The 22,916-nt window shown below is 40.0% G+C and overlaps 3 protein-coding genes across 4 annotated transcripts; 2 read left to right on the top strand and 1 right to left on the bottom strand.

Annotated features, from left to right (window-relative positions):
- Positions 1-735: 735 nt before the first annotated feature.
- LOC104436009 (autophagy-related protein 18b) lies at positions 736-7,396 on the top strand. Its single transcript, XM_010048744.3, has 11 exons — positions 736-1,014; positions 1,180-1,253; positions 1,796-1,869; positions 1,964-2,073; positions 2,180-2,271; positions 2,859-2,971; positions 3,637-3,756; positions 4,867-5,012; positions 5,342-5,455; positions 6,029-6,094; positions 6,796-7,396. Exons 1-11 carry the CDS (start codon positions 956-958, stop codon positions 6,923-6,925), a joined length of 1,098 nt encoding a protein of 365 aa, XP_010047046.2. The 5' UTR covers positions 736-955; the 3' UTR covers positions 6,926-7,396.
- Positions 7,397-8,037: 641 nt separating this feature from the next.
- LOC104436008 (5'-nucleotidase domain-containing protein DDB_G0275467) lies at positions 8,038-15,032 on the top strand. Of its 2 annotated transcripts, none has more exons than XM_010048740.3 (14): positions 8,038-8,466; positions 8,676-8,709; positions 8,803-9,009; positions 9,121-9,257; positions 9,361-9,510; positions 10,040-10,141; positions 10,576-10,740; positions 10,846-10,956; positions 11,178-11,275; positions 12,254-12,377; positions 12,506-12,595; positions 12,978-13,022; positions 14,293-14,610; positions 14,740-15,032. In XM_010048740.3, exons 1-14 carry the CDS (start codon positions 8,422-8,424, stop codon positions 14,767-14,769), a joined length of 1,656 nt encoding a protein of 551 aa, XP_010047042.2. In that variant the 5' UTR covers positions 8,038-8,421; the 3' UTR covers positions 14,770-15,032. The 2 variants fall into 2 exon arrangements, with proteins under 2 accessions (XP_010047042.2, XP_010047043.2); XM_010048741.3 differs by lacking the exon at positions 8,038-8,466 and adding an exon at positions 8,576-8,594.
- A 2,113-nt stretch (positions 15,033-17,145) lies between these two features.
- LOC104436007 (GPI mannosyltransferase 3) lies at positions 17,146-20,788 on the bottom strand. Its single transcript, XM_010048739.3, is given in 11 exon segments — positions 17,146-17,403; positions 17,505-17,667; positions 17,754-17,905; positions 18,119-18,320; positions 18,417-18,522; positions 18,525-18,697; positions 18,806-19,092; positions 19,208-19,312; positions 19,421-19,538; positions 19,633-19,867; positions 20,533-20,788. Coding segments are annotated over 10 exon segments (1,620 nt in total). The 5' UTR covers positions 19,863-19,867; positions 20,533-20,788; the 3' UTR covers positions 17,146-17,319.
- Positions 20,789-22,916: the final 2,128 nt, after the last annotated feature.

Raw genomic sequence — 22,916 nt, 5'->3', positions numbered from 1 at the left:
AATGATCAATTCTTAAGCAGGTCAATATCCAACTACGAATTAGAAACAAAAATCTCGAACCGTTTTTTTTGGATTCTCAATAAAAAAAACTCACAATTTTTTCTATCATGAAAACTCAAAATTGCAAATTTTTTATAATGAAAAGAAGAAAAACTTGTCATTATCAAAGGAAGGGGAGGTGGGAGAGATTTGACAATTATTGGGGTTGGGGGATGATTTAATTTTAAACGTGACTACCCTTCCATTCCAACACTAAGTGCATTTAAGTCCCACTTTTTGCCCTTACCTTTGATACTAAAGCTACTACTATTAGGTGTCAACGGTTTGGTTTGGCTAAGTTTTTTTGAAAAACCAAATCAAATCGAATCATTAGGAAAAACTTTCCACATCCAACAAAAAGCTTTTAGTTTTGATTTTGCATTTGTTTTTTTTTTTCACTACAAAATTGCATCCGAAACCGAATTAACCAGGCTAGTTCTGAGTCAATTCCCTATCGAACCGAACTCCGTGCTCGCCCTTACTAAGCTACTAGTATGGTGAGATCGGGTCAAGGACCCTTCACCATCCTCGGCCCAACCCAGCCCTCCGACAGGACAAAAGAAGTCGAGACGTAAATTCTCAGCTTCGAGGTCTGAGGAATCCTCCCGGTCTCATCAGCTGCAGTGCAACCCAATCACCACCACCACCATCATCACCATCATCATCATCGTCACCGTCACCATCGTTGGCGGGACGTAAATTCTCAGCGTCGATTTCCCCTTTCCCACCAACCGGTGTGGGACCCGCCCTTCGGGATTTCACCTTTCTTTTGACTTTCCCGGCACCTTTCTCTTCCTTCCTCCCTCCTCCTCCACCTTCTCCTCCTTCTGCTTCTTCTCTCCTCTCTGCGACGATCGGATGCGCCGGTTCGATGCTCCCTTCTCCCCGGAATTCGTCGTCGTAGAGGTCCCGCGACATGGCCGGCCAGTCCTCGTCTTACCCGATTCTCTGCGCTTCCTTCAATCAGGACAACAGGTGACTTTCCCGACTCGCCCGCGACGCGTCCCCTGAATCGGGCGGTTGCTTGAATTTGCTCTTCCGTGCTCGGAGCTTCCTAAAGTTCGAAGCTTTTTCCGTTTCCCGAACGAGGGTCGTGGTTTTTCCCGATCGCTGAAGCTTGCGTGTCCTCCAATTTTGCAGTTGCTTCGTCATCGGCACGAGGGATGGCTTCAGGATTTTCGATTCCAACACGGGGAAGCTCTTGTATGAACGGGGTAAAGCTGTTGCAGCTTCTCGGACGCATCATCTGTTTTTTGAGTAAATTGATTTTGTTTTGCACTAATTTATGATGGTCTCTATAAAGGAAATATGGAATCTCTTGTTTCTTTTTTAGTACCATCAACCTGTCTAAGTTGTGTGGAACTTGTGGCGTCGTATTTTGTGTAAGTAGTCATTGAGGAATTCTTTCTTGAAAAGATTTATTGGATGACAATGGCGACCGAAAGAAAAAGAAAAGCCTGTGACGCCTTCATCAACTTAAGCTGAATTGTAGGTGAGAAGTATATGAGCTGCGAAATGAGTAGGCAAGCAAGGATTCATTCTGTAGCCTATATACTTCTTACCTACAATTCTGCTTAAGTTAATGAAGGCGTCATAGGCATTTTGAATGAGTAGAGTCATATATTACCGATTTTCAGATTGTCTGGAGTGGAAAAACTTCAGATGCTTTTGGGGACACCGAGCTGCCTAACTTCTGTTGCTGTATTGTTTATTTTGGTTATGTCCTAAGATTAGTTTGTTTCTTTTATGTTTGTAGCTGTTGGAGCTTTCAGCATTGTTGAAATGCTCTTTAGCACTAGTCTTCTTGCCATTGTTGGAGCCGGAGAGCAGGTGCTTTCCTGTACACGTGCCTTTTGTTCCTTTTTCAACGAGTCATCTGAAGTTCTGTGTGGTCATTCACTCATCATTGTTGTCATTGATGCAGCCATCTTTGTCCCCACGTCGCCTGGTTTTGTTTAATACCACAAACGGAACTGCCCTTCGAGAGTTAAATTTTCTAACTTCAGTCGTTGCGGTTCGCTTAAATAAGAAAAGGTACCGACTCCATGATATGTTTATGCTGGGATTGGCTATTGGCTATCGATGCTCCTCGGCAATCACTAGCTCCTGTTTACTAAAATTACTATAAATGTCAATGCAGACTTGTGGTTGTCCTACAAGACAAGACATACATATACGATGCGAATACTGTTGCAATACTGGACACAATCGATACAGTGCCAAATCCAAAGGGTGGGTTTTGGAAAAAAATTGTTTGATCTTGCAATGCTTACTGATTTGAGTGAAGGATCATTTGGCTTTCATAATTGTCACAAACAGGAGTTATAGTTGTATTACTTTAACACGATATCATTGTTCTGTTGAGATTTTGAAAGATTCAGGCTATGAACTCATTTGCAAGAGTAGTATGAGTGCATTATTCTGTTGTTTTTTTGAGCTGCATCATTGGCTGACTTTATTTTGTGACTACTTTATTCACAGGTAGATTTGACCAAATTTCTTATGTCTTAGTTGGGAGGTTTAGCTGTTTATCTAGGTAGTGACCTATCTTTTTAGTGCCATAGACATTATGCAGAGCTTGGCAAGTAAAAGTTGCCACAAAGATTTGGAAACTTAGCAATTCATGAGAAAAAGGCACCTCTATGGTATTAGTCTGTTGTCAGTCTAGGTTTGTATCATCATCACATCATGTTGATATGCTGTTAAATTGTCAATGATCCTTTTTCGGCTGCTGCACAAGCCACAAATTGTATTGCCCTCTTTAATGATGATAGCGATTTTGTCTTGTGTACTAAGCTCCTTGAGTTCTTCTCTGACAGGAATCTGTGCGTTCTCTCCCAGTTTTGATGGTTGCTTCTTGGCTCTTCCTGCTAGTGCGACTAAAGGAACTGTTTTGGTGTATAATGTCAAGGAGCTCCATTCACATTGTGAAGTTACTTCCTCACACAAAAGGAACTCAACATCATTTTTCAACTGCATCTGATTTTCTTTCCTGTCGGTTTATTAGATATTTATTTTTGTGAGGATCTTACTTGGTGAATGAAGGCAGTCATCCACTTTTGCACAATGATATTCTCGAGTTTTGTCAACCAGCAGATTAGTTGATACTTTAACAATGATCAAGCAAGTCATTCGTTCAGTTCCTGGTTTTTGTTTGTGTGAGCTTTGTTAAACTCTAATCATGACGACTGATTCTACGGTGGCTATCCTCTTCTTTGCCAGAGATGGGTCTGAGTATGATCCTGAAGATGTAGGAAACTGGTTAGGGCCTATCTACTGATGTAGGAGCAGAAAATGAAATAAATAAATGATTCAATGAGAATTGAATCATGGTGCAAAGGCGGTTATTGATTAGAATATTATGAAGAAGAGTTTGAGACTCTGTTTAGCTTCTCTTTGATGCCTCAGAAGTTGAACGCGTTTCATTTGTGCCAAACATATAATCGATTCTGGCCCTGGTAAACTTCCAATTAGACAAATAATGGACTAGGAGATGAAAATGTTTTTGTGCTTCTATAATTGTTATCAGACTTGATTAGTATTATCCCTCTTGCTATAGTGAGAAATCACATTCACTAATATTCCATTGAATTGCAGATAGATGCTCATCGTTCACCATTGGCTGCGGTTGTCCTCTCATCCACCGGGATGTACATAGCCACAGCATCTGAACATGGAACAATAATCAGAGTTCATTTGGTCTCTGATGCGAGCAAGGTAAGAAATGCTGGTAATATATCTGTTTTTACCGTCCTTTTTGCTTGTCTTTAGCATCTATATTAGTTTGTAAATAGCTGTATGTTCTCTGTCAACGATAGATGTATGCACATCCCATGTCTAGAAAATGCATGCATTTCAAAATGCCAATATAGGGAGCTCGTTTCATGATAATGCAGGACCTGTTTAATCTTGTAGACTTGTGAGGAGCACAGTGGTTGAAGAGATGCTTGATTATTAGTCAATCAGAGCAAGTCAGCGGTTGGGTTCATGCACATATCTGTACCCTGCTTATGCTCCATGATGAACAACCAAGACTTCACTTAACCCTTCTTATGCAGATGGGGGAGAACACATGCTTTTCTGTGGCATTATATATATATATTTTGGTGGGCTCTATGCATAAGGCATATGTGTTCTTTTATGTCTGTTGTTAGCTTATTCAATGTAGTGGCTTTGGAGAATAATATAAATAGTAGTGAGGCCTAAAAAGTCTTACCATGTCAAAAGATTAACTTGTTGACTTTATAGATGCCTTGACCATGTTGTTAAATTGTCATTCCATTAGACCTATTAAATGGGCGGGTTAGGTTAAAAATGGCCCGACCCAAATTGACCCATTTCCATGTAACACGAATATAACGGTCCATACTGGACTGACCCGATCTATATTGCTAAAACACTTATGCATCAAAACCCATTCTAGGAAAATTCATATCCAAATTGAGGTGAAAGCATGAACAAGCGTGAGATCGAGAGAGTGAAGAGAGATTCATAAAGGAGGGTTAGGTTAAAGTAATTTGTGAATCCATTTAACACTCATATTGAACCCGTTTATGACCCTAGAATTGGGTCTAAATCCATTTATGACCCATTTACTAAGTATAACTAACCCATATGACAACCCAGCCCACCAAATATGGTTAAGAAATGGGTACCCATTTTGACAGGTCTACATTACATCAAGCATTCTCAGCTGCTTTCTCTTTGCATGTGGTTGTCTGACATTTAATTCATATGTTGGTTTTAGTTCTTGATCACTTTTCTGTGGTAGCTGCAATTCGTGTCATTTTTCTTCTCTTAATGGCATCTAACTATGCTTCATTGCAGTCATATAGTTTCAGAAGGGGAACATACGCGTCAACAATATTTTCCTTGTCCTTTGGGCCATCATTGCAACTACCAGACATTCTTGCCGCCTCAAGTTCCTCAGGATCTGTTCATATTTTCTCCCCGGGTATTGCTGTAAACCAAAGGTGAATATTGATTTTTCTTATTTTAAATTGAAGTTGGGACTTGCTTGGATGCAAGAAATTTAATTTGAGATTCTAACACATCCAATCAATGTTTGGTTAGTTATTGGAAGTTTTTATCTTGAATTTCATACTTTACTTCAAGACAGGTTGCGCTAATTTTAGAGAGCTTGATATCAATTTAGTAAAATCTAACTGCAATGTCATTTTTACTTTTGATCAGAACACAATTTGCTTCGTGAGATGTTTTAATGATTTAATGGCAGTGTATTACTTTCCCCTTCAAAATTACATGCAGTATTCATTATCTTTATTGAATGTTGTCTTTCCAGGAGCAAACGATCAAATAGTTATCTTGGAGCAGTCTTACCTGATTCTGTGAATGATGTACTCGATGCAGCTCATCATCTTGTCCTCCATGATGCTACTCCGGCTGGAGTCAAAAGGTAAAGTAGTTAGTGATATTGCTATTCAAGCTGGGGCGAGATGTTGTATGGTACGAAAGATGTATTCAACTAGCACTCAATCACAGTGAAGATAATTGTCTACAGTTAGTTTAATGGCGGATTTTGGTTTTTTGTATATTAATGCTCGCTTAGGGCTAAATAGTATTATTTTGTTCTATTTTTTGTGCTAGGACTAAGAGAATTATGATATATATTATTTCATGGTTTTCTTTTCTTCAAAAATTTGAGGGCGAATTGCAAAGTGAAGATCAAAATCGCTGGAGGGAGAGAAAGGGGGCGAAGGTTGGGGGGGGATGGGAGGGATGTGCTTGGATGGAAGATTAATCATTTATCTGGTAGGAGAAACACAGAACTATAAATCTCAGGACTGTTGAGTCAGTTATTCAGCTGATTCCGAAATCCCCGTAACTAGCCAAGTTGATGCTATTTATGTTGTCAAGCCAACTTTATGTTGTGTAGATCACTTGTTTAGACTCAATGAATTCTTATGACTTGAACTTTTGTATGCTCTTCCTTGTCTTCAACTTATGAAACAAAATGTTTCTAATCCAGCTATGCAGTGATTCGCAAAGTAGATAAGGATCCCAAAACATCTGCATCTGAATTTACTGCCTGTAGGTGAGTTACTCATGATATCTAGCTTCACTTTCACTGTAGTGTTCCTTCATCTCTCATTTCTCAATTTCGCTTCTTCTATATCCCTGTAATTCTTTTCTTGGTGTAGATCCTTGTGATTTCATCCGACAGATCGAATATAGTATAAGTGCATATGGACCAAGATTTCTTCTTCCTTAATAGTTACCCATTTTAAATGTGTTGGAGAGAATGCCTAGGATAAGCTGCATAAAGTACCTGGAGATGCCCAGTTTTCTTGAAAGTTTCTTGATTGGGTGCCCCCTATTAGATCTGTAATCCTTTGAATATTACTAAACGGCCACTATCTCGATTTTCAAGTGTACAGTAGCATGCATGTGTTTGAACTTGAGGTTTGTGGCTGTGCATATTGGTCCATTGGATGCTTATACACAATCCATTTGAGCCTCTATAATTGTGCTCCTTGAGTGATTGAATCTCTACGATATCTGAATTGAGGTGTAATTATTGTTGCCAATGTTCCCATCACATGATTTTTGTAAGCAATAGAATTTTTAACTTGGAAGATCGAAAGCCAAAGAGGGTGTCACTATTCTTGTAAATGTATCTTTTACTGGCTCATGGCCAGTGCCCTCGAATGCTTACCAAAATAACAGAGAAGTTTGGTCTTTCCTTAACCTCTCCATTCCAATGATGTGGACTGATTCTCCATGTACCTTTTTCAGGGCAATAATATCCATCATAACCTTCAACGGTTACTTCCAGGAGTATAAACTAAGTATCAACGAACAAAATGAGGCCTCCTGGTCCCTGGAACGCGAATTCAACCTCTTGATGGGAAATTCCAGGCCGTAATACAGCACAGGGATCTTATGTGTTCTTTCCAAGAATTCTTTGGAGCACATGACAGGTTGGCAAAACTCATGTATATGTCAGCTTCGCAGTGAGCTTTGTACCAAGCACGCTTCTCATGCCGACATCAACCAACAAATACTATGAAAGCAATGAAGAAAGATTAGAACATACTTTTGTGGTCATCAACTGAGCAAAGGGGTATTTTCCGAGGTACTCAAGTGGAAGCATGCCCATTTGCGGTCCTATAACACTCAATATGTATATATCATTAGTTTCTGCTATCCATATCTGCTTGGGGATTCAAGGTCTGAAGGTGTCCTTTATTAGACTACTTATCACGAAAGAAGACGAACAACCACGGTATATACGGTCTTTTTCGACTGCGTGGAGTCAGAAAAATGTATATAGCATACGGCATCATGTGACTTAACAATGATTGTCCTGCATAAAAATCCTTTCCCTCTTTCCCTCCCTCCCTTCCTCCATCTCTCTCTCTCTCTCTCTCTCTCTCTCTCTCTCTATACAAGGTAAATGCTTGCTTTTTCTGGAACAAGGTAAATGTTTGACTTTCAAATGAGGGACTCAATCAAACATTGTATAACCTCTGAGCCATCTATTCAATGATAGAAAAAAGAGTTCTTGACGAAAGCGGACATGCGCAAGCCAAAGTGGACAACGATTGACGGCTGAGCCCGTCCCATGCTTTCCTCGTGAAAATTCTTCACATGGCTGGCATTGAAACAGCAGCTGAAGTCAATCTAGTAGAAAGTAGCTTAGTCAACAGCTATGATGTGTTGCTCCAAGTATACCAATACACAAGATCCACAATGTGCGTCCTTTGCATGAATAATGCAGATAAAACATCTGTGCAAAAGTACTATATGACACGTTTGAGCCCAAATTTTGCACTCCCTAAGCGACATCTCAGCAGCATGCTTGGGGCTTGGATTTGGAAGACAGTTCAAAACAAAAACTTTGCATCATGATGGGCCTCAGATAACGTTACAACATACTAAAGAGGAACAAGCAATGGTAAAAGAGGGAAAATTTGTTCTCTTCAGTAATACATCACATCTGTTGATTGTATCCTGTCTATTCGATTTGGACAAAATCATATCGTTCCAGACAGGAATTTCCCTGATGTTGCCATCAGGATAAGCAAGCCGATGAAGATGTGGCTGGCAAATAAGTCGACTACTCCAAACTCCTATTCGAAAAAAAAAAGCTCCAATGAACCCTCATTCAGCAGCCTTGAGATGAGATGATGGGTAGCCTCCGTTTCTTCCTCGGTAAATCCAACTCCTCATCATCATCATCTCTTCCTCGGTCTCGGTAATTCGGTTACTATTCTGGTGGTCTTCACCCAACCGTCCTCTCTCTCTCTCTCACTGGCGGAAACCGGAAAACCCAACCGAAGAGGAAAAAGGAGAGACCTTTAGCAAAGCACTCTTCGCGCCGATTCTCAAAGGCGGATCGCCTTTCGCCTCTCACTCCGCATGGCCTCCTTGTGGAGGCTTCTTCCGTCCTGCTCGTCCCTCAAGGTCTGTGCTTTTCGTGCTCTGCTGCGTTTCCCTTCGCGTGCGGGACTAGGAAACCGACTATCTCTTCCGACCCATGTGCCCGTTCCTTCGGGTTCGCGTCCTCCATGCGCTGCACTCGTGTCTACGGTGTAAAAATCTCTTGTGGGTCGCGACTTGCAATGCGGGTTTTGTCGTTGGCATTCTCACAAACGCGTCTTTCGTCGTTGCAGGGGTTGAACGTTCTTCGCGATGAGGCCAGAGCAGGTAAGGCTTTCCCGTTTTTCTTGCTGTTCTGTGTTGTTATAAACCGTGGCCGTAAAGGCGGATCTGCAAAAGGTTCATTCTTGATTCTTGCAGAGCTTGGAGGAAGCTTCCGAGGCCTAAGCTCGATATGTTCGCAAAACCAGAAGATCTTGAAATGGGAGGAGCATTGGCAGTCCGAGCACGACGGCCCAGGGCTCGGCAATGAGATAGAGAAGATTCGGCATGAGTTCGATTCTGCCAAGAAGAGTTTTCTCAAGATTCCTGAAGCACTTAAAGAAATGCCAATGATGAACCCTAAAGGTTGCAACCGTTTTCTTTCGTTTTAAAATGCATTGCTCTTATTCAAACTGGGCTGTATGAGCCTGTGTAAAGTGCTGATTAGATGCTGACTGTTGTTGGGGATCACATTAGGAATATATGTGAACAGGAATATCAGACTGGATACTGTACAAGTGTATGGATTTGACTATGACTACACCCTGGCACATTACTCCGCTAATTTGCAGACTTTGATATATGATCTTGCGAAGCAGCACATGGTCAATGAGGTTTGTATAATGCCTAAAATCTCTGGATGTTACTTCCACGGCCTATAGCATGGCTGTTTTATGACGTGATTATTAATCACAAATTCCTTGCCTTTCTTTTCAGTTTAAGTACCCGGAAATTTGTATGAATTTTAAGTATGATCCAAGCTTTCCAATCAGAGGATTATACTATGACAAGCAAAAGGGATGTCTCTTGAAGTTGGATTTCTTTGGCTCAATTGAGCTGGATGGATGCTACTTTGGTCGACGGAAGGTAATTTTATCGCTCATTAGTCTTTGGTTGTTGTAAACATATTTCTTTCTAATGGTTGAATTCGTAGATCTTTCATATGGTCTTTTGTATTCCTTTATCATGATCTTAGATGGAGACCAAAAATTCCACCTAAAGGTTATATCACTGCAGTGACTTTTTGACATATGAAGCAGCATAATTGAGCAAATTCTGGAAATTTTCTACATGGTTGTGCATAGGAATTAATAGAGCTTAAGCATCTCTTTTATCCCTTTTGATGCATGTATTTTGGTATTGATTGTGCAGAATTGCTAAAGAACAAGTACAAGCTTGATGAAACCATGTCTTTTACATGCTTGGTCATCTTATTTGTCAACTCAAATAGTTTGTGGTCTTTTCGGTCATGGTTGACAGCATCCTTAGCTTGCTATTAGGTGGTTGGGCTTGTTGTAATATTTTCTTTTAATTATTTTTTTGCTAGTCAAGAGGCCCCACCTCTTGAGCTGAAATATAGTTGTTCCAGCTCATAGCTTTATGCACATTAATGCAGCTTTCCGGGAAGGAAATCAATCTCATGTACGGAACACGACATATTGGCCGTGATCAGGCACGTGGGCTTGTTGGCTTAATGGACTTCTTCTGCTTTAGTGAGGTTAGTTTCAGCATCTGTTTGCTATTTTTAGAATCTCCTTCTAGAAAGCAAGTGGCACAGTAAGAATTTGGTGGTATTTGTAACAAACCAGTATCTTACACCAGGGCATGTGTCCTACTGCTGTCTGTGATTGAAACAACGTACTATAGACATATTGATTGCGGCTCCAACTTGATGGATTTTTCTTTAATTTATACAAAACCTGTCTCTCTGAATGGTTTATATGTGCAGCGATCTATTCAACATTACTTCTATATCTTCTGTGGATCCATCTGACTTGAAGTAATTTTTGCTTATGCCACCATATACTTGTCTAAGCTGCTGCAACTTATAAATTGGCCATCCTGTCTCAAACCCGATTTTCAATACCTTATCTGTAGTACTAGCCTCATCTTATCAGCTTCTCACCTCGACTTTTGCTTTGTTACTTCTAGGCATGCCTCATTGCAGATATGGTGCAATTTTTCGTTGATGCAAAGCTGGAATTTGATGCCTGTTACATTTATGAAGATGTAAACCGGGCAATTCAGCATGTTCATCGAAGTGGATTAGTTCACAGAGGGATTCTTTCAGACCCTCATAGATACTTAGTAAAAAACGTAAGTTAGTACTTCCTGTATTCATGTACTTTTTCACTGGATATTATTCTTTTATTGTTTATCGGATATGTGGAGTTCATCTATTGGTATTTGTCAACATAACAGGGAGGGGTGCTACACTTCCTGAAGATGCTGAAGGAGAAAGGGAAGAAACTCTTTTTGTTGACTAATTCTCCTTTCTATTTTGTGGATGGAGGGATGCAGTTTATGCTGGAGGTTAGATTCATCCTTGAAAACTATGCCACCGTGTTTCTTGTCATAGTGAAAATGTGAAGGTTGATGACTTCTATCTGGCATTCTTTTCCACCACAGCAGAGCTGCTGGTGTTGATATTTTATGCATTAAAAGACAACATGTTCTTGTTCTTTTTACCTCTTCTTTATGAGTTATATGGAGGTGTTATAATTTCATGAACCCAGTCATGAAATTCTTTTCAGGAATACATAGACTGTAGAGATTCATGGAGGGAACTTTTTGATGTTGTGATAGCTAAAGCAAATAAGCCTGACTTTTACACATCTGAGCACCCATTTCGGTTAGCATTTATACTTTTCTCTTTCTTTTTCCCCTTTATATAAATAAAGTTAAGTGCTTTTTTACCTTACCATAGCTGTAGTTTGTTTCTTTGGTAATATTAAGAGTTATTGTGTTTTTGCGGGTATAAGCATCTCTTTTTGAAAATAGAGGAGATGGAACAGGGATTGTTTTACTGGTCTAAAGATATTCAGAAATTGCCTTACCCAATAGAATTGCTATTTAAGTCAAGCTAAATGTGCAAAGTTATCTTGTAGCCATTATGTGGTTGTATTGGTATATGAGATGCTTTTCATACTATACGAAGTTAGTGGTAAACCTTTGCCAAAAACTGTTGCTTCATTGCATCTGCTTCTGAGGAAATACAACAATTGATGATCGGACATTGCTCTACCTAAAATTGTCATCTCCCTCAACTGTCAATGCACACATTATGCCACTGTCTCAACTTGTGATGCAGCCTCAATTTACTGGAAATTCTGCAATCCAAATTTTCAGTCATCTAATTTTGAAAAAAAAATTGTGACTCATGTTGATGAATGCATAATTTTCCTCTTTCTTGCATGAAAACAGCTAGAAAATTGGATTGATATTTTAGGAGACCAATTTTTCTGAAGAGGAATATCTTCTTCTATAAGACCAGAAAATCTGTTTGGTTTGAGGACAAATCACATGCCCAGTTTATGATTCCAACTGTATGACCAATTACACCAAATTTATGCTGCATTAGAAATAGAGCCATGGATTGTTCATCATTACCAATTGAGGCATTGGAAGGGAGGGAGGGAGTAGATTGTTTCCACTGCTCAAATAATTTATTCTTGTGTTTTGTATGGATCATTCTTGCATTGAAGAGTCTAGTTACTCAGCATGAAGTTCATTAACTATTGAAGTGGCCTTGTTAGTTTATGTCCAATTGAATTTTGTCTATGTGATAATGTTATTTTTGGTGATTTTCCTCCATCAAACATCTATGCAGTTGTTATGACTCCGAAAAGGATACCTTGGCTTTCACCAAGGTGGATGCGTTGCTTCCCAATAAAATTTATTACCATGGCTGCCTTAAATCATTCCTTCAGATCACTAAGTGGAATGGTCCAGAGGTATGCACTAAGTAGTTATACCATGTTTGCTTATATTTGCTTATTTATCAGACAATTGATCAATTCATCCTCCAGTATATCCTTTTTGCACCGTGAACTAATTTGTAATCCCTTTACCTCCTTGTAAGGTGATATACTTTGGGGATCATCTATTTAGTGACCTAAGAGGGCCTTCAAAGGCTGGCTGGCGTACTGCTGCTATCATCCATGAACTAGAAGTATGTTGGTTTATTTAGTTGTGATTCTTTCTATTCAGAAAAGTTTATGGAGTTAATTGAACTCCTAGCCATTACTGGATTTTAAATCGTGTAGTGCAAATTAATTATGAAGCATAATACTGAAGAAGCTGGAACGAAGTAGATGGAGTTCATTGAACTTCTTTCTTTTTGTACTTTATAGATATGGAGTCACCTATAGTTAGACAAAAATTAAAGATAAGACAATCCAATGTTGTGTCAGATTGTTGACTGCTCTGTTTATGCTGTGAAGCACAGCTTTTATTTCCCAGTCATGGTTTGGCTTTCTATTGGTTTACATACTCCTGTAGTTAGATAATAGAGGAGCTACTTTGTACTTATGTCAGTCTTTGGTTATATGCAGAATGAGATACATATCCAAAATGATGATCGCTACCGATTTGAACAGGTAAACTATGATGAATATTATTTATAATTGTTTGTATACCCAAAAATAGTTTGAATAAGGCATGTTATTATCTGTGATGATTTCAAGTTTTCATCATGCTCACGCATTCTTTGAGCTTACCATCATAAAGATCGCGATATGCATCTAAACTGTATGGAAAGACAAGACCCCCTCCCTGTCTCCCTTCCTCTCTAGGTGTATATCTGCTCGTTCACTTCTGGGTCATGCTATAGTGAGGCAGTTGAACAGCTTATTTATGTTAATTGTTTAGTGAGAGTTTTGCTTCTGATTTTTTATAAAACTGTTGGCATGTTTTGAAAATATTGATGGAACATTCCTATTTCCTATTAAAAAGATGAATGCATTTAGGATTACTTAGTGTCACCTGTAGAATTGAACTTGAGAGGGAGAGGCGAGGGGGAGTTACCTCTACATGAGGTTCGTCTAATATGATATACTTCATATTTTTAGATAATTCCCTCAGTAATTTCATGTCAAAGTGGAGGTGGCTTTGTGGCTATAACTATATCAAGCTGCTTTTGGGTTTGGATGTTTTGATATTGCCACTTTTTGGGAGACGACTTCAACAAAAGTTCTCCCAACTTGAAGCTTCTTTCACCTTTATACACACAGTAACTACAACCGTTTGCTTCTGTCTGGTGGCAAACAGATTCTTTGTCCTTATCCTTTTCATGATCATGAACCAGGCCCATCATTTAATCTTGTTCCCATCCAAAAATCACCTTTATTTTTTACCCAAAAAAAAAAAAAAAAAAAAACGATTAGAGGGCCCTATTTCCTGATTCCATACTTTGGTGGCCATTCATTGTAATTAAGGGTGTGATGAGGTTTCATACTATTATATTCAATTAAGAAAGGGTTATTCATCTACTCTCAAAGCAACAAACTGAACCTTAATGTTTTCCCTAATATTAACTTGAGTTTACAGTCATATTTATGTCTTTGTGGTTGACATCTTTATTACCGAGGTAAGCACGTTTATGAACCTTATTGGTTATATGAGGACATCCGACATCCTTTGGGTTGCCCCAGAAGTTAATTTTTTATCTTTTCTATTCTGTTTAATTGGGTAGCTGAATGACTGTGTCAGCTGCTTGTTTCCTAAAATCACTTTATACCCCTATCATTGTGCATTTGAAATTTGATTCTGATCCTACGTACGGTATAGGAGTTTATAATCAACAGACTTAGCTGGCAATTCAAATCCGGAAGTATCTTTTCTTATTACCTATTTTACTTGTGGACTCAGGCAAAATTTCACATTATACAAGAGTTACTAGGCAGATTGCATGCAACTGTTGTCGGTAGTCAAAGTGAAGGGTACAAGTCTCTTTTTGAGGAGCTGAATGAGGAGAGGCAGAAATCGCGTCTCATGATGAAAAGAATGTTCAACAGTTCTTTTGGAGCTACTTTCCTCACTGATACCGGTCAAGAATCTGCTTTTGCTTATCATATTCATCAATATGCAGATGTCTACACCAGTAAACCCGAAAACTTCTTGCTTTATCAACCTGAAGCATGGCTTCATGCACCCTTTGATATTAAAATCATGCCACATCATGTGAAGGTATGGCTGCCTTTTCTCCAAACTTTACATCTATGTACAAGCAAATATCCTGGGTGGATGTGCTTGTGCCTGTGCGTGTTTTTCAGTTCTAAATCTACAATCAGCAGCTCCAATTCCTCTCCTGTGCAGGTTCCGCCTAGCCTGGTCAAAAGTCACTGATATCATTCCTAGTGCGCTTGGGGAGTAAGAATAGTTTTGGCATCATTACTCAGTTCTCACGAGTAAGATGAGACTGCTGGTTTTTTTGGTGATTTGATCATGCGGGTGGATGATGAATACATGAATTGAGTGCTCACCTTGCTGTTTCTTGGAGGATGTAGTATAAAAGTGGTCGGGCATTTATTCTTTTACATTAGTGTAGACACAAAGATAATGATCCTGTCAATTTTTGTACCTTGAAGTCCACTTACTTTTGAGGGTCACATGTACAAATTGAAAACTCCTGTGGTTATTTTCCTATAAATGTGTCTTCTAGAGTTAGTGGGGGAAACAACGCAGTTTCCCAGTCAATAAGGGAGTTGTGCAAACCATTGTTTTAAGCTGCTGATGTTCTTCAATCCAGTAAGCAGTTATCCAAAAGAATTCTGTGGCCATTTTATGGTGACTAAGAAATAGTTCAAGAATTGGACTTTCATTAATGATATGTGGTCTTCCCATTGCAAATGGGATTTAGACACTCTCTTGCAACATTTAGATATGGCCATCAGCAATAAGCAGTTTTCAAAACAAGGTCCAGTAACAAGCAAAATCCAAAGCATGTCATTCCAGCTTTAAGTGAACATATCCTATCTCTGACAGCAAAATTCTTCTGTGCTGGTCTGATCTTTAAAGTTAAATATATCCTTCAATCACTAGTCTTTGAATTTAAGGTTAAGATTACTAATTTTCGCCAGACTAAGGTTGGCGTTGATGGAGTTAATTCCTGCCATCAGACGCTGTGTAGGCTATTCACAACTATTAGGTTGTTTAATTGAGAATCTGTTAAAAACTGCTGTGAAGTGAAAAGTGCCCTGGTTCTTATATGCATCTTATGAAGGTCTAGACACGTCAAAGCCAGAGACATTCATCATTTTTTCTGAACTTATTTTTCTATCTTTATTTTTCCCTTATATTTTTCTTTTCTTTTTCTTTTTTCTTCATTGGAAGTCCAGCGGGCCTCAGAGAAGATTGGCAATGCCCTAGCCAGCCCACGAGCAAGGACATCCGTGCCCTGGCCGACCACAGGTGAGGGTCTTGGTCCTATTCTCATCTGGGGCATTGCATGGATCTGGGCTAGGGCTGTGACGCTCTCTCCTAGATCGAGCGGGTTGCTGGCCCTTGGCCCTCATTGGCCTAGAGTTGGATTTTTTTTTTAAAAAGAAAAAAAAAAAGAATTAGAAGACTGAATTGAACCGCCGTTTAGGACTTCATTTGGTAATTTCCCCCATGCCGGTGCTCAGAAAATTGATCCATCGCAATTCCATCAAATCGCCTTTCTATAACCCTAATCAAGCTGATTTGACCCCGTCAAGCTCGCTCCAGAAAAATTCCATTTCATGCTTGACCATGATGGAGCAAAAGATGAACGTCCTCATGATTTTGTGATCCTAGCACGTTGTCGACATATGCAAACATATTGCGAGACTTTGTACCATCAATGTGATGGGCGCGACGATCAGGAGTACGAGGTGCGCCTCCGACAAGAGGAATACTCGCTAGAGAGTCGGTTCGTATGCGAGAGTTCAGATGGACTGCTCCCAGCACCCAACATGGTCTCTGGGTGCAGTCATGAGAGTGAAGAACAACCCGATTCAATTATGGAAGTGCTTGGACTGGACGATAACAGGTAGTCTCTGGCTAGACAACTTGGTAAAGATATTCCCCTATAGTATTGGAAAATTAGGGATCCATATCTTAGGGAGAGAATTGCGCTTGAGCACGCATTGTGAACTCCTCGACGAATGACGGATTGTAGTATCCTAAACATTGTGAAGGAGGAGGAAATGTGCACATCTTTTATCTGCCATTGGTTCTAACCTTTGTTCATTCTAGTCTCTCTGGCCATCTTATGGTTTTGTCAACATTTATCCTTCAATATGGCTTATTGCAGGTAATCTAGGAATAGCCTTTTGGCAATTCCAACTTCCTATCAGTTTCATTAGCAAGTTTTGTCTTAAGATCAGGAATACCACGCGGACACTCTGTTGCAACATTTGGACATGTTCATCAGCAAAAAAGCAAGTTCCAAAACGGTAAAACCAGGTCCAGCAATACGCGAACTTCATATCACGTTTTTCTAGCTTTAAAGTGCGTTTGTTCGCAATAAAATGAATAATTTAGAAAATATTTTCCTAAAAATGATCACTTGTTTCGCTGTTCATTCAAGTGTCATTTAGCATTGGAATTAAAGATTAAGATTATGTTCCTTTCGTCGATTTGGTTCATGCCATCAAACCATGGTGTAGGCTATTTAAAATCCATAAATTGTTAACTGAGAATCAATTGAAACTTCTCTCGAGCGAAAGCTGCTTTAGTTTTTTACGTGCACCTTATAAAGGCAGAATTACTTCGCGTAAATTTCTTCAAAGCCTAGGAATTGCCAACACATTCTGATCAGTGTTCACACTCTAAAAAACAGATGAGTTTCTCAAGCAAAGTGAAAATAGGATGTGAACAAAAAAAACTTCAGACTTACAGAAAACTCGAATAACAAATGCATGAGCACATATCTCATTGACCTGTCAAAGCATAGACAACCACTGACGATTGGAGGTCACGATCCACCTTGAAGTGAGCATGGAAGAATCTCTTGACCTGCGATAATGGATAGCTCGAGTCATCAGGAAGAAACATAAACCAAAGGAAAATGCCCTGGGATTAAGACAGTAGGTGTTGAAGTTGAAGTTGGTATCTACCTCTTTGAAAGAATGCAACAGCAAAAATTCCCTCAAAACTCTTTCTTCTGATTCGAATAACACTATGTGACTTGGTAGTGACCAATCATTTGCAAGCTCTTTGGTAAACCCCACAGGATCCATCATAAATCGGTCTGACTCATCCGGAACACCCCTCTCTTCACTGTCGAGCAAATCCAAATGCAAATCCATGACTTAAAGACCTCAGATAGATAGATCGGTTTCATACATGAACCCATAAAAGATTACCTTGGTGAGCAGTCCAAGAAATCCATGGGCAGGTCCTGATGAAGTGTTGAATAGTAAGGTGTGGCATGGCAGGGCATAAGGAAAAGGATACTCTTCACTCTATCTTTTGCAGCTTCTCTCGAAAGAAAGTTCATCACATCCTCAGATCCTCTCTGTCCAACATACCAAAGTACTTAGATATTCAAGAAGAAAAGTTCCAACATATATGTAATGATGAATAACGAAAAAGGCCCTAGTTAACAGAGCCATTCTGGCATTCCAACACACTCAATGTAAAAGGATTAAAAAAAAAAAAAAAAAAAGGTTAAATGAAACCGGGAGCATCACAGTTTTTTTTATCAAAGGCAGAAAAAAGTATGGAGTACCTGATGAACTAAGCTCATGTACAAGGCCATAGGAATGTTAGTTGCAAGCAAGAAGCAGATGGCCCATCGCATTCTTGAGGGGCATTTAGTGTGATGTTTTGAAGCTTCTGCTGTCTTGTTATCAGAACTGTAGTTTGTCGATATTGCAGCTAGAGAAAATCCCGAGAACATCAAGGTTATCGGAAGCACAGGGAGAACAAATCTGGGTCCACATTTCTGGTTACAAAGGAGGATAAGTCGGGAAAAAAGGAAGGAATTCAAAGCAGCAACTAAGCAAATACAAAGGGATTGCCTGTACCTGAATTCTTTGTGGCCCAGTACACTGTAAAGTACTAAAACCCAGGCAATAAGCCCAGAAAGCCTCCAATTTCTGGACATGATGATGCCAGCCAAGGAGAACGGCAAAATGTAAAGAGCATCACTGTGAATCCCTGAGTAAAGTACCAATGCCACTTGTGTGTTCCATAGTAGTCCCCTCCGGAAGAAAGAAAATTGAACACGAGGAAGTTCAGAGGTACTAAAACCCATGAGCCGTAGACTAGCCGATCAAGTAAAGTTGCCAGTCCAAGCACCAGCACCCTATACAGCATATTAGAAATGCACAAATCAATCGGACGAAATGCATCCACGGTTGCATGCCATCAAATAACCACAAGTACCAAAATTGATAGATGCATGATAACTCACCCAACAGGAAGAACCTCCAAAAAAATGAATCTCATTCTGTCGCGGGCCAAAAAAAGCTCTAGAAGGCCAACATACATCCATATAATGGCACTTGTTGGTCGAATTACACATGCAAATGCTGCCACTACCACACCCCATATCCTCATCGACGAGTCATCCCTCCTGGATGAAACTCTCACACATGGCCAGTAATACAGCCCAATGATTGTAAGGACAGTTTCCAAACTGTTTGATAATGTCCGTGTAATACAGAAGAACATAAACCAGTTTGTCAACTCTGAAAATAACTGACAGAAAGTTAAGGTCAATATTATTAAACTTCAAGCTGAAAATTCCACAAATCAACAATTTGGTCCAAGGGGGACGATACGGATGATGCCAAGTGTAATATGAAAAGGATACTGCCCATTTAGCGACACGATTGCCAAAAAGAAGGCGAGAGAGTTTATATAAGTAGAGATCACCAACTGCAGAAAATATTGACTGGAGCAGCCTTGGAGCCCTCATCTGCATAGCAAGAAAAGCAGCTTTGCATATAATAGACGACAAACAATATTGATCACTTTTGTAATTCATCAACTTATCATGGCAAAAGTTTTAGTTTCCAGTATTTACCATGATCAAAGGTTTATCAAGACCAAGTACTGCAAGAACTTTGTAAAGAAGAGCAAATATCATTGGATGCAGATAACCTCGAATACCCTTTTTCCATTCCCATGTTATGTGTCCATAGCTGCAGTTCATATATCCAAAAGACAATGTTTATCCCGTTAGCAACAACACAAATAGAAAATATGCAGCTATAGAACTTATGGAGGCTACCTTACCCAAATGCAATACGATGTGCAACTTCTAGAGCTTGCCAATGCTCATCTGGGTTGAAATATGTCTGCACAAGCAAGGAGTTCAACACTCGCACAGCCAAACAAAGCAAAAACACTCTCCTTTCTGACAAGCATGGATATGATTCTTCTAATTTTTCTTCAGGGAGGTCTTTCAAATTCTGTGATATTTGTCCACCACTACCGCCAGCAGAAACATGACGTCTCTGTCGCATGGTCACTGCAAATGCACAGATAGTGATCACAAGGTTAACAAAACTGAGTAAGGGAATGCTGATCGGAGTTTAATCAGACATAGTGATAGATCGAAAAGTCAACAAATGAAAGCACATTCACCATTCACGATCAGAGTGAAACAACCATGCTATGGCCAAAGCTACCATTATATGTCTTTTGGCTGGGAAATCAATCACCTTCCACAACAGTTTCACATGGATAGCCAACCAAAGAACACGCGTATGTGCACATTTGTGGCAACATCCGCAAACATATCAACTAACCATGCTGGAGATTTCCTCGTTTTTATTCGATTAAGATTTGGAGTAACAATCCATCACGTCAGCACAACATAATTCAATCCATTTACACGTGACAGAAAAAAATTGCAAGATCACATCCAGTCGGTTCTCTCCCGCAGTAAAGTCGAACTACAACCAGTAGCCATTCAAGCATATCTTTTCGTTTTCTTCTTTTCGTGGCAAGTCTCACTTGACCCAGTTGCGATATGATCCAATTTAAATTGCAGATAGTTTCAAAAACTGAACTTTACGCACAACGCGAAATGTGTAGCGGGAGATCCCAGATCACGAAATGGGCAAGGCCGCGCGCGGGCGCGGGCGCGTGGGAGAGGAAGGGGAAAAGGGCAAATAGGGAAAGAGAAATTACCTGCGACGGCCACCTCAACTCGGGCTTGGCGGCAGCTTCGTTAGTTCGCGAGCAGAGGAAGAGAGAGAGAGAGTCGAAATCGCACAGAAAGGCGAGGGAGGCCGAGACCGAGAGAGCGAGAGGGGCGGCGGAAGAGAGAGAGAGAGAGAGAATGGGCAGTGAGTGGTGCGAGGTCTCTTCAAAAGGTGGTGGCGCCGCCAGCCGCGGCGGAGGAAGAGGCGGCTTGGCCAACTCCTGATCCGGTCTATTCCGATTTTATGGTGAAATTGGGAACGGACTAATTCTCAAAAATAAATCGGAGATCGAACTAATTAGTTATAAGATTGGGAGTCAAATTGAACTATTGGTAAATAAAACCCATGATTTATTTTTCCTCACTAGTTTTATCTTTTTTTTTTCACACTACCTAAAATTGAATTTAGATAATATTCAATTTATATCCTATTATTTTTTTAAATAATAATAAAATAAAAAGACATATTTAGTTAATCCAGTCTAATTTTTATTAGAACCGGTCTTACTTTTAGGAATTAAGAATTGGATTAAGAATAGAAGTGAGACTAAATTGACCGATCTAATTCGGCTTAGACGGTTTTCGATTTCGGCGGTAGAAAGAGAGAGGAGGAGATTTTACGATTTTCTTTTGTAGAAAAGTTGGAGGTGAGGGCCTTACCAAAAAAAAAGTTTGAGGTGAGGGGTGGTGAGTCCTCTGTTAGAATCACTTCGGGTTTACTTTCCGGCGGTTAGTTGTACGAGATTCTCTGAGTATCAAAAAAGAAAAAAAGTTGGAGGTGAGGGATCTCCAAAGACCCCACGTGTCCGAGGAGCAGCAGTAGCTAGGTTCACCCAAATGGAAATGGCTATGGCTACATGGCTATTGTTGCAGCTACTTCTACTGCTTCCTTGTGTCATGACCCGAAAGAAAGTATGTCCAAGAGGTTCCTATGGAATGGGCGTGACACATTCAATCCTTGGCTTATCCCGTCTGTTAGGATTTTCTCGAGTTTTTTAAAATACTCCTGGGGGGCGAGCGGCAAAGTAATTGTACCGTTATGTAATAAATGCGGGTAGCTAGTAGTTGAGGAGATACAATCTCTACCGTTAGATTTAAAGGAGATTTACGGATATGGTTTGCATTGTACTTATATATAAAGGGGTTTTCTCCCTTATTATAAACCATCTTATTTTTCAAGTAAATACAAATCCAAAGCGTCTCTCTCTAGAAGTCTCTCTCTCTAAGATCCTTGTGAGTGAGTGTTGAAAGGTTGTTTATGGGTAAAACCTTAAGGCCGCACGGGTCGGCTTACGTGTGATCAAGAGTTGATTGATTGGTCCATGACAAGTGATATTAAAGCTGATTTTAATCCAAGCGCAAGTTCAATGGCTGATCCACGATCTGATAAGACACTTGCCATCAATGGTGATGTTGCTAATCGTGGGTGGAACACCGAGAAGGGCACTGCTAAGGGGAAGAAGACTCGTGGTGGTTCGAGTTCAAGGGATCCGACGAGGGATTTGTGCATAACATGACGAAGCTAGAGTTGTTCGTTATCGATGTCCAAGGATCGATTGACGATCTGACCCAGACCGTGGACGGAGTTGACGCCGGAAGGGATGAGCTAGTTGCGGAAGTGCAAGAGCTCAAGACCGGCATATGAGATGTGACAGCCTGAATTTTCATAATTTCTTTTCGATTAAATAAATCGGGCCTTTCATCGAAACGCTAATAGTGCTATTCTCTGAGCTGATCACTCACGAGATAACTGGACTATCCGGGAAACAATTAGGGAATCTAAATGTAATTGGACTTGAGAATTCGACCAAGAATCGACGCTCAACCGTGTTGATGCAAGGGCCATTACGGCACCGTCGAGATCGATAAGAAATCGGAGATAGGTCGATTCGACCGAGATATGTGATCAAATTATGGGTGATTCCACTTGATTGAAAAATTCTCATCGATCGGCACTAAATTGATTTTCTCGTTTTGGTACCCGGTGTCCGTAATTGAAACCTCGAGATTTTCACGACAACTGAGAGTTGCTAATGTGTCGAAAATGTACTTTGTGACTCGAGATAAATCGATCACAGTCAATTGCACAAAAAATTCCTAAAAGTTATCCGATAGACTAGGTCACGCTAAAAGCGCGCCGGATTGAAAATAACCGCGAATTTGAACCCGATTTCGAAATTGAAAGTTACTGAGGTGTCACAAGCTATTTTAGGAACGTCGACTCACTCTCCGAGAAATTTTCAGAGATTCCGGGATTTTGCGGAAAATTGATTCGGACGTTACGGAAAATCGGCGGAAATTCGGATGGGCTAAATCGATGGAAATTGGGACTTCTAAACGAGCATGTGAGCGTCGGGGACTTACGAGAAAA

Source organism: Eucalyptus grandis, chromosome 1 (assembly GCF_016545825.1).
Source record: "Eucalyptus grandis isolate ANBG69807.140 chromosome 1, ASM1654582v1, whole genome shotgun sequence".
Classification (NCBI taxonomy): domain Eukaryota; kingdom Viridiplantae; phylum Streptophyta; class Magnoliopsida; order Myrtales; family Myrtaceae; genus Eucalyptus; species Eucalyptus grandis.
The sequence above is the reverse complement of the archived record's forward strand: the minus strand, read 5'-3'. Positions and strand labels throughout refer to the sequence as shown.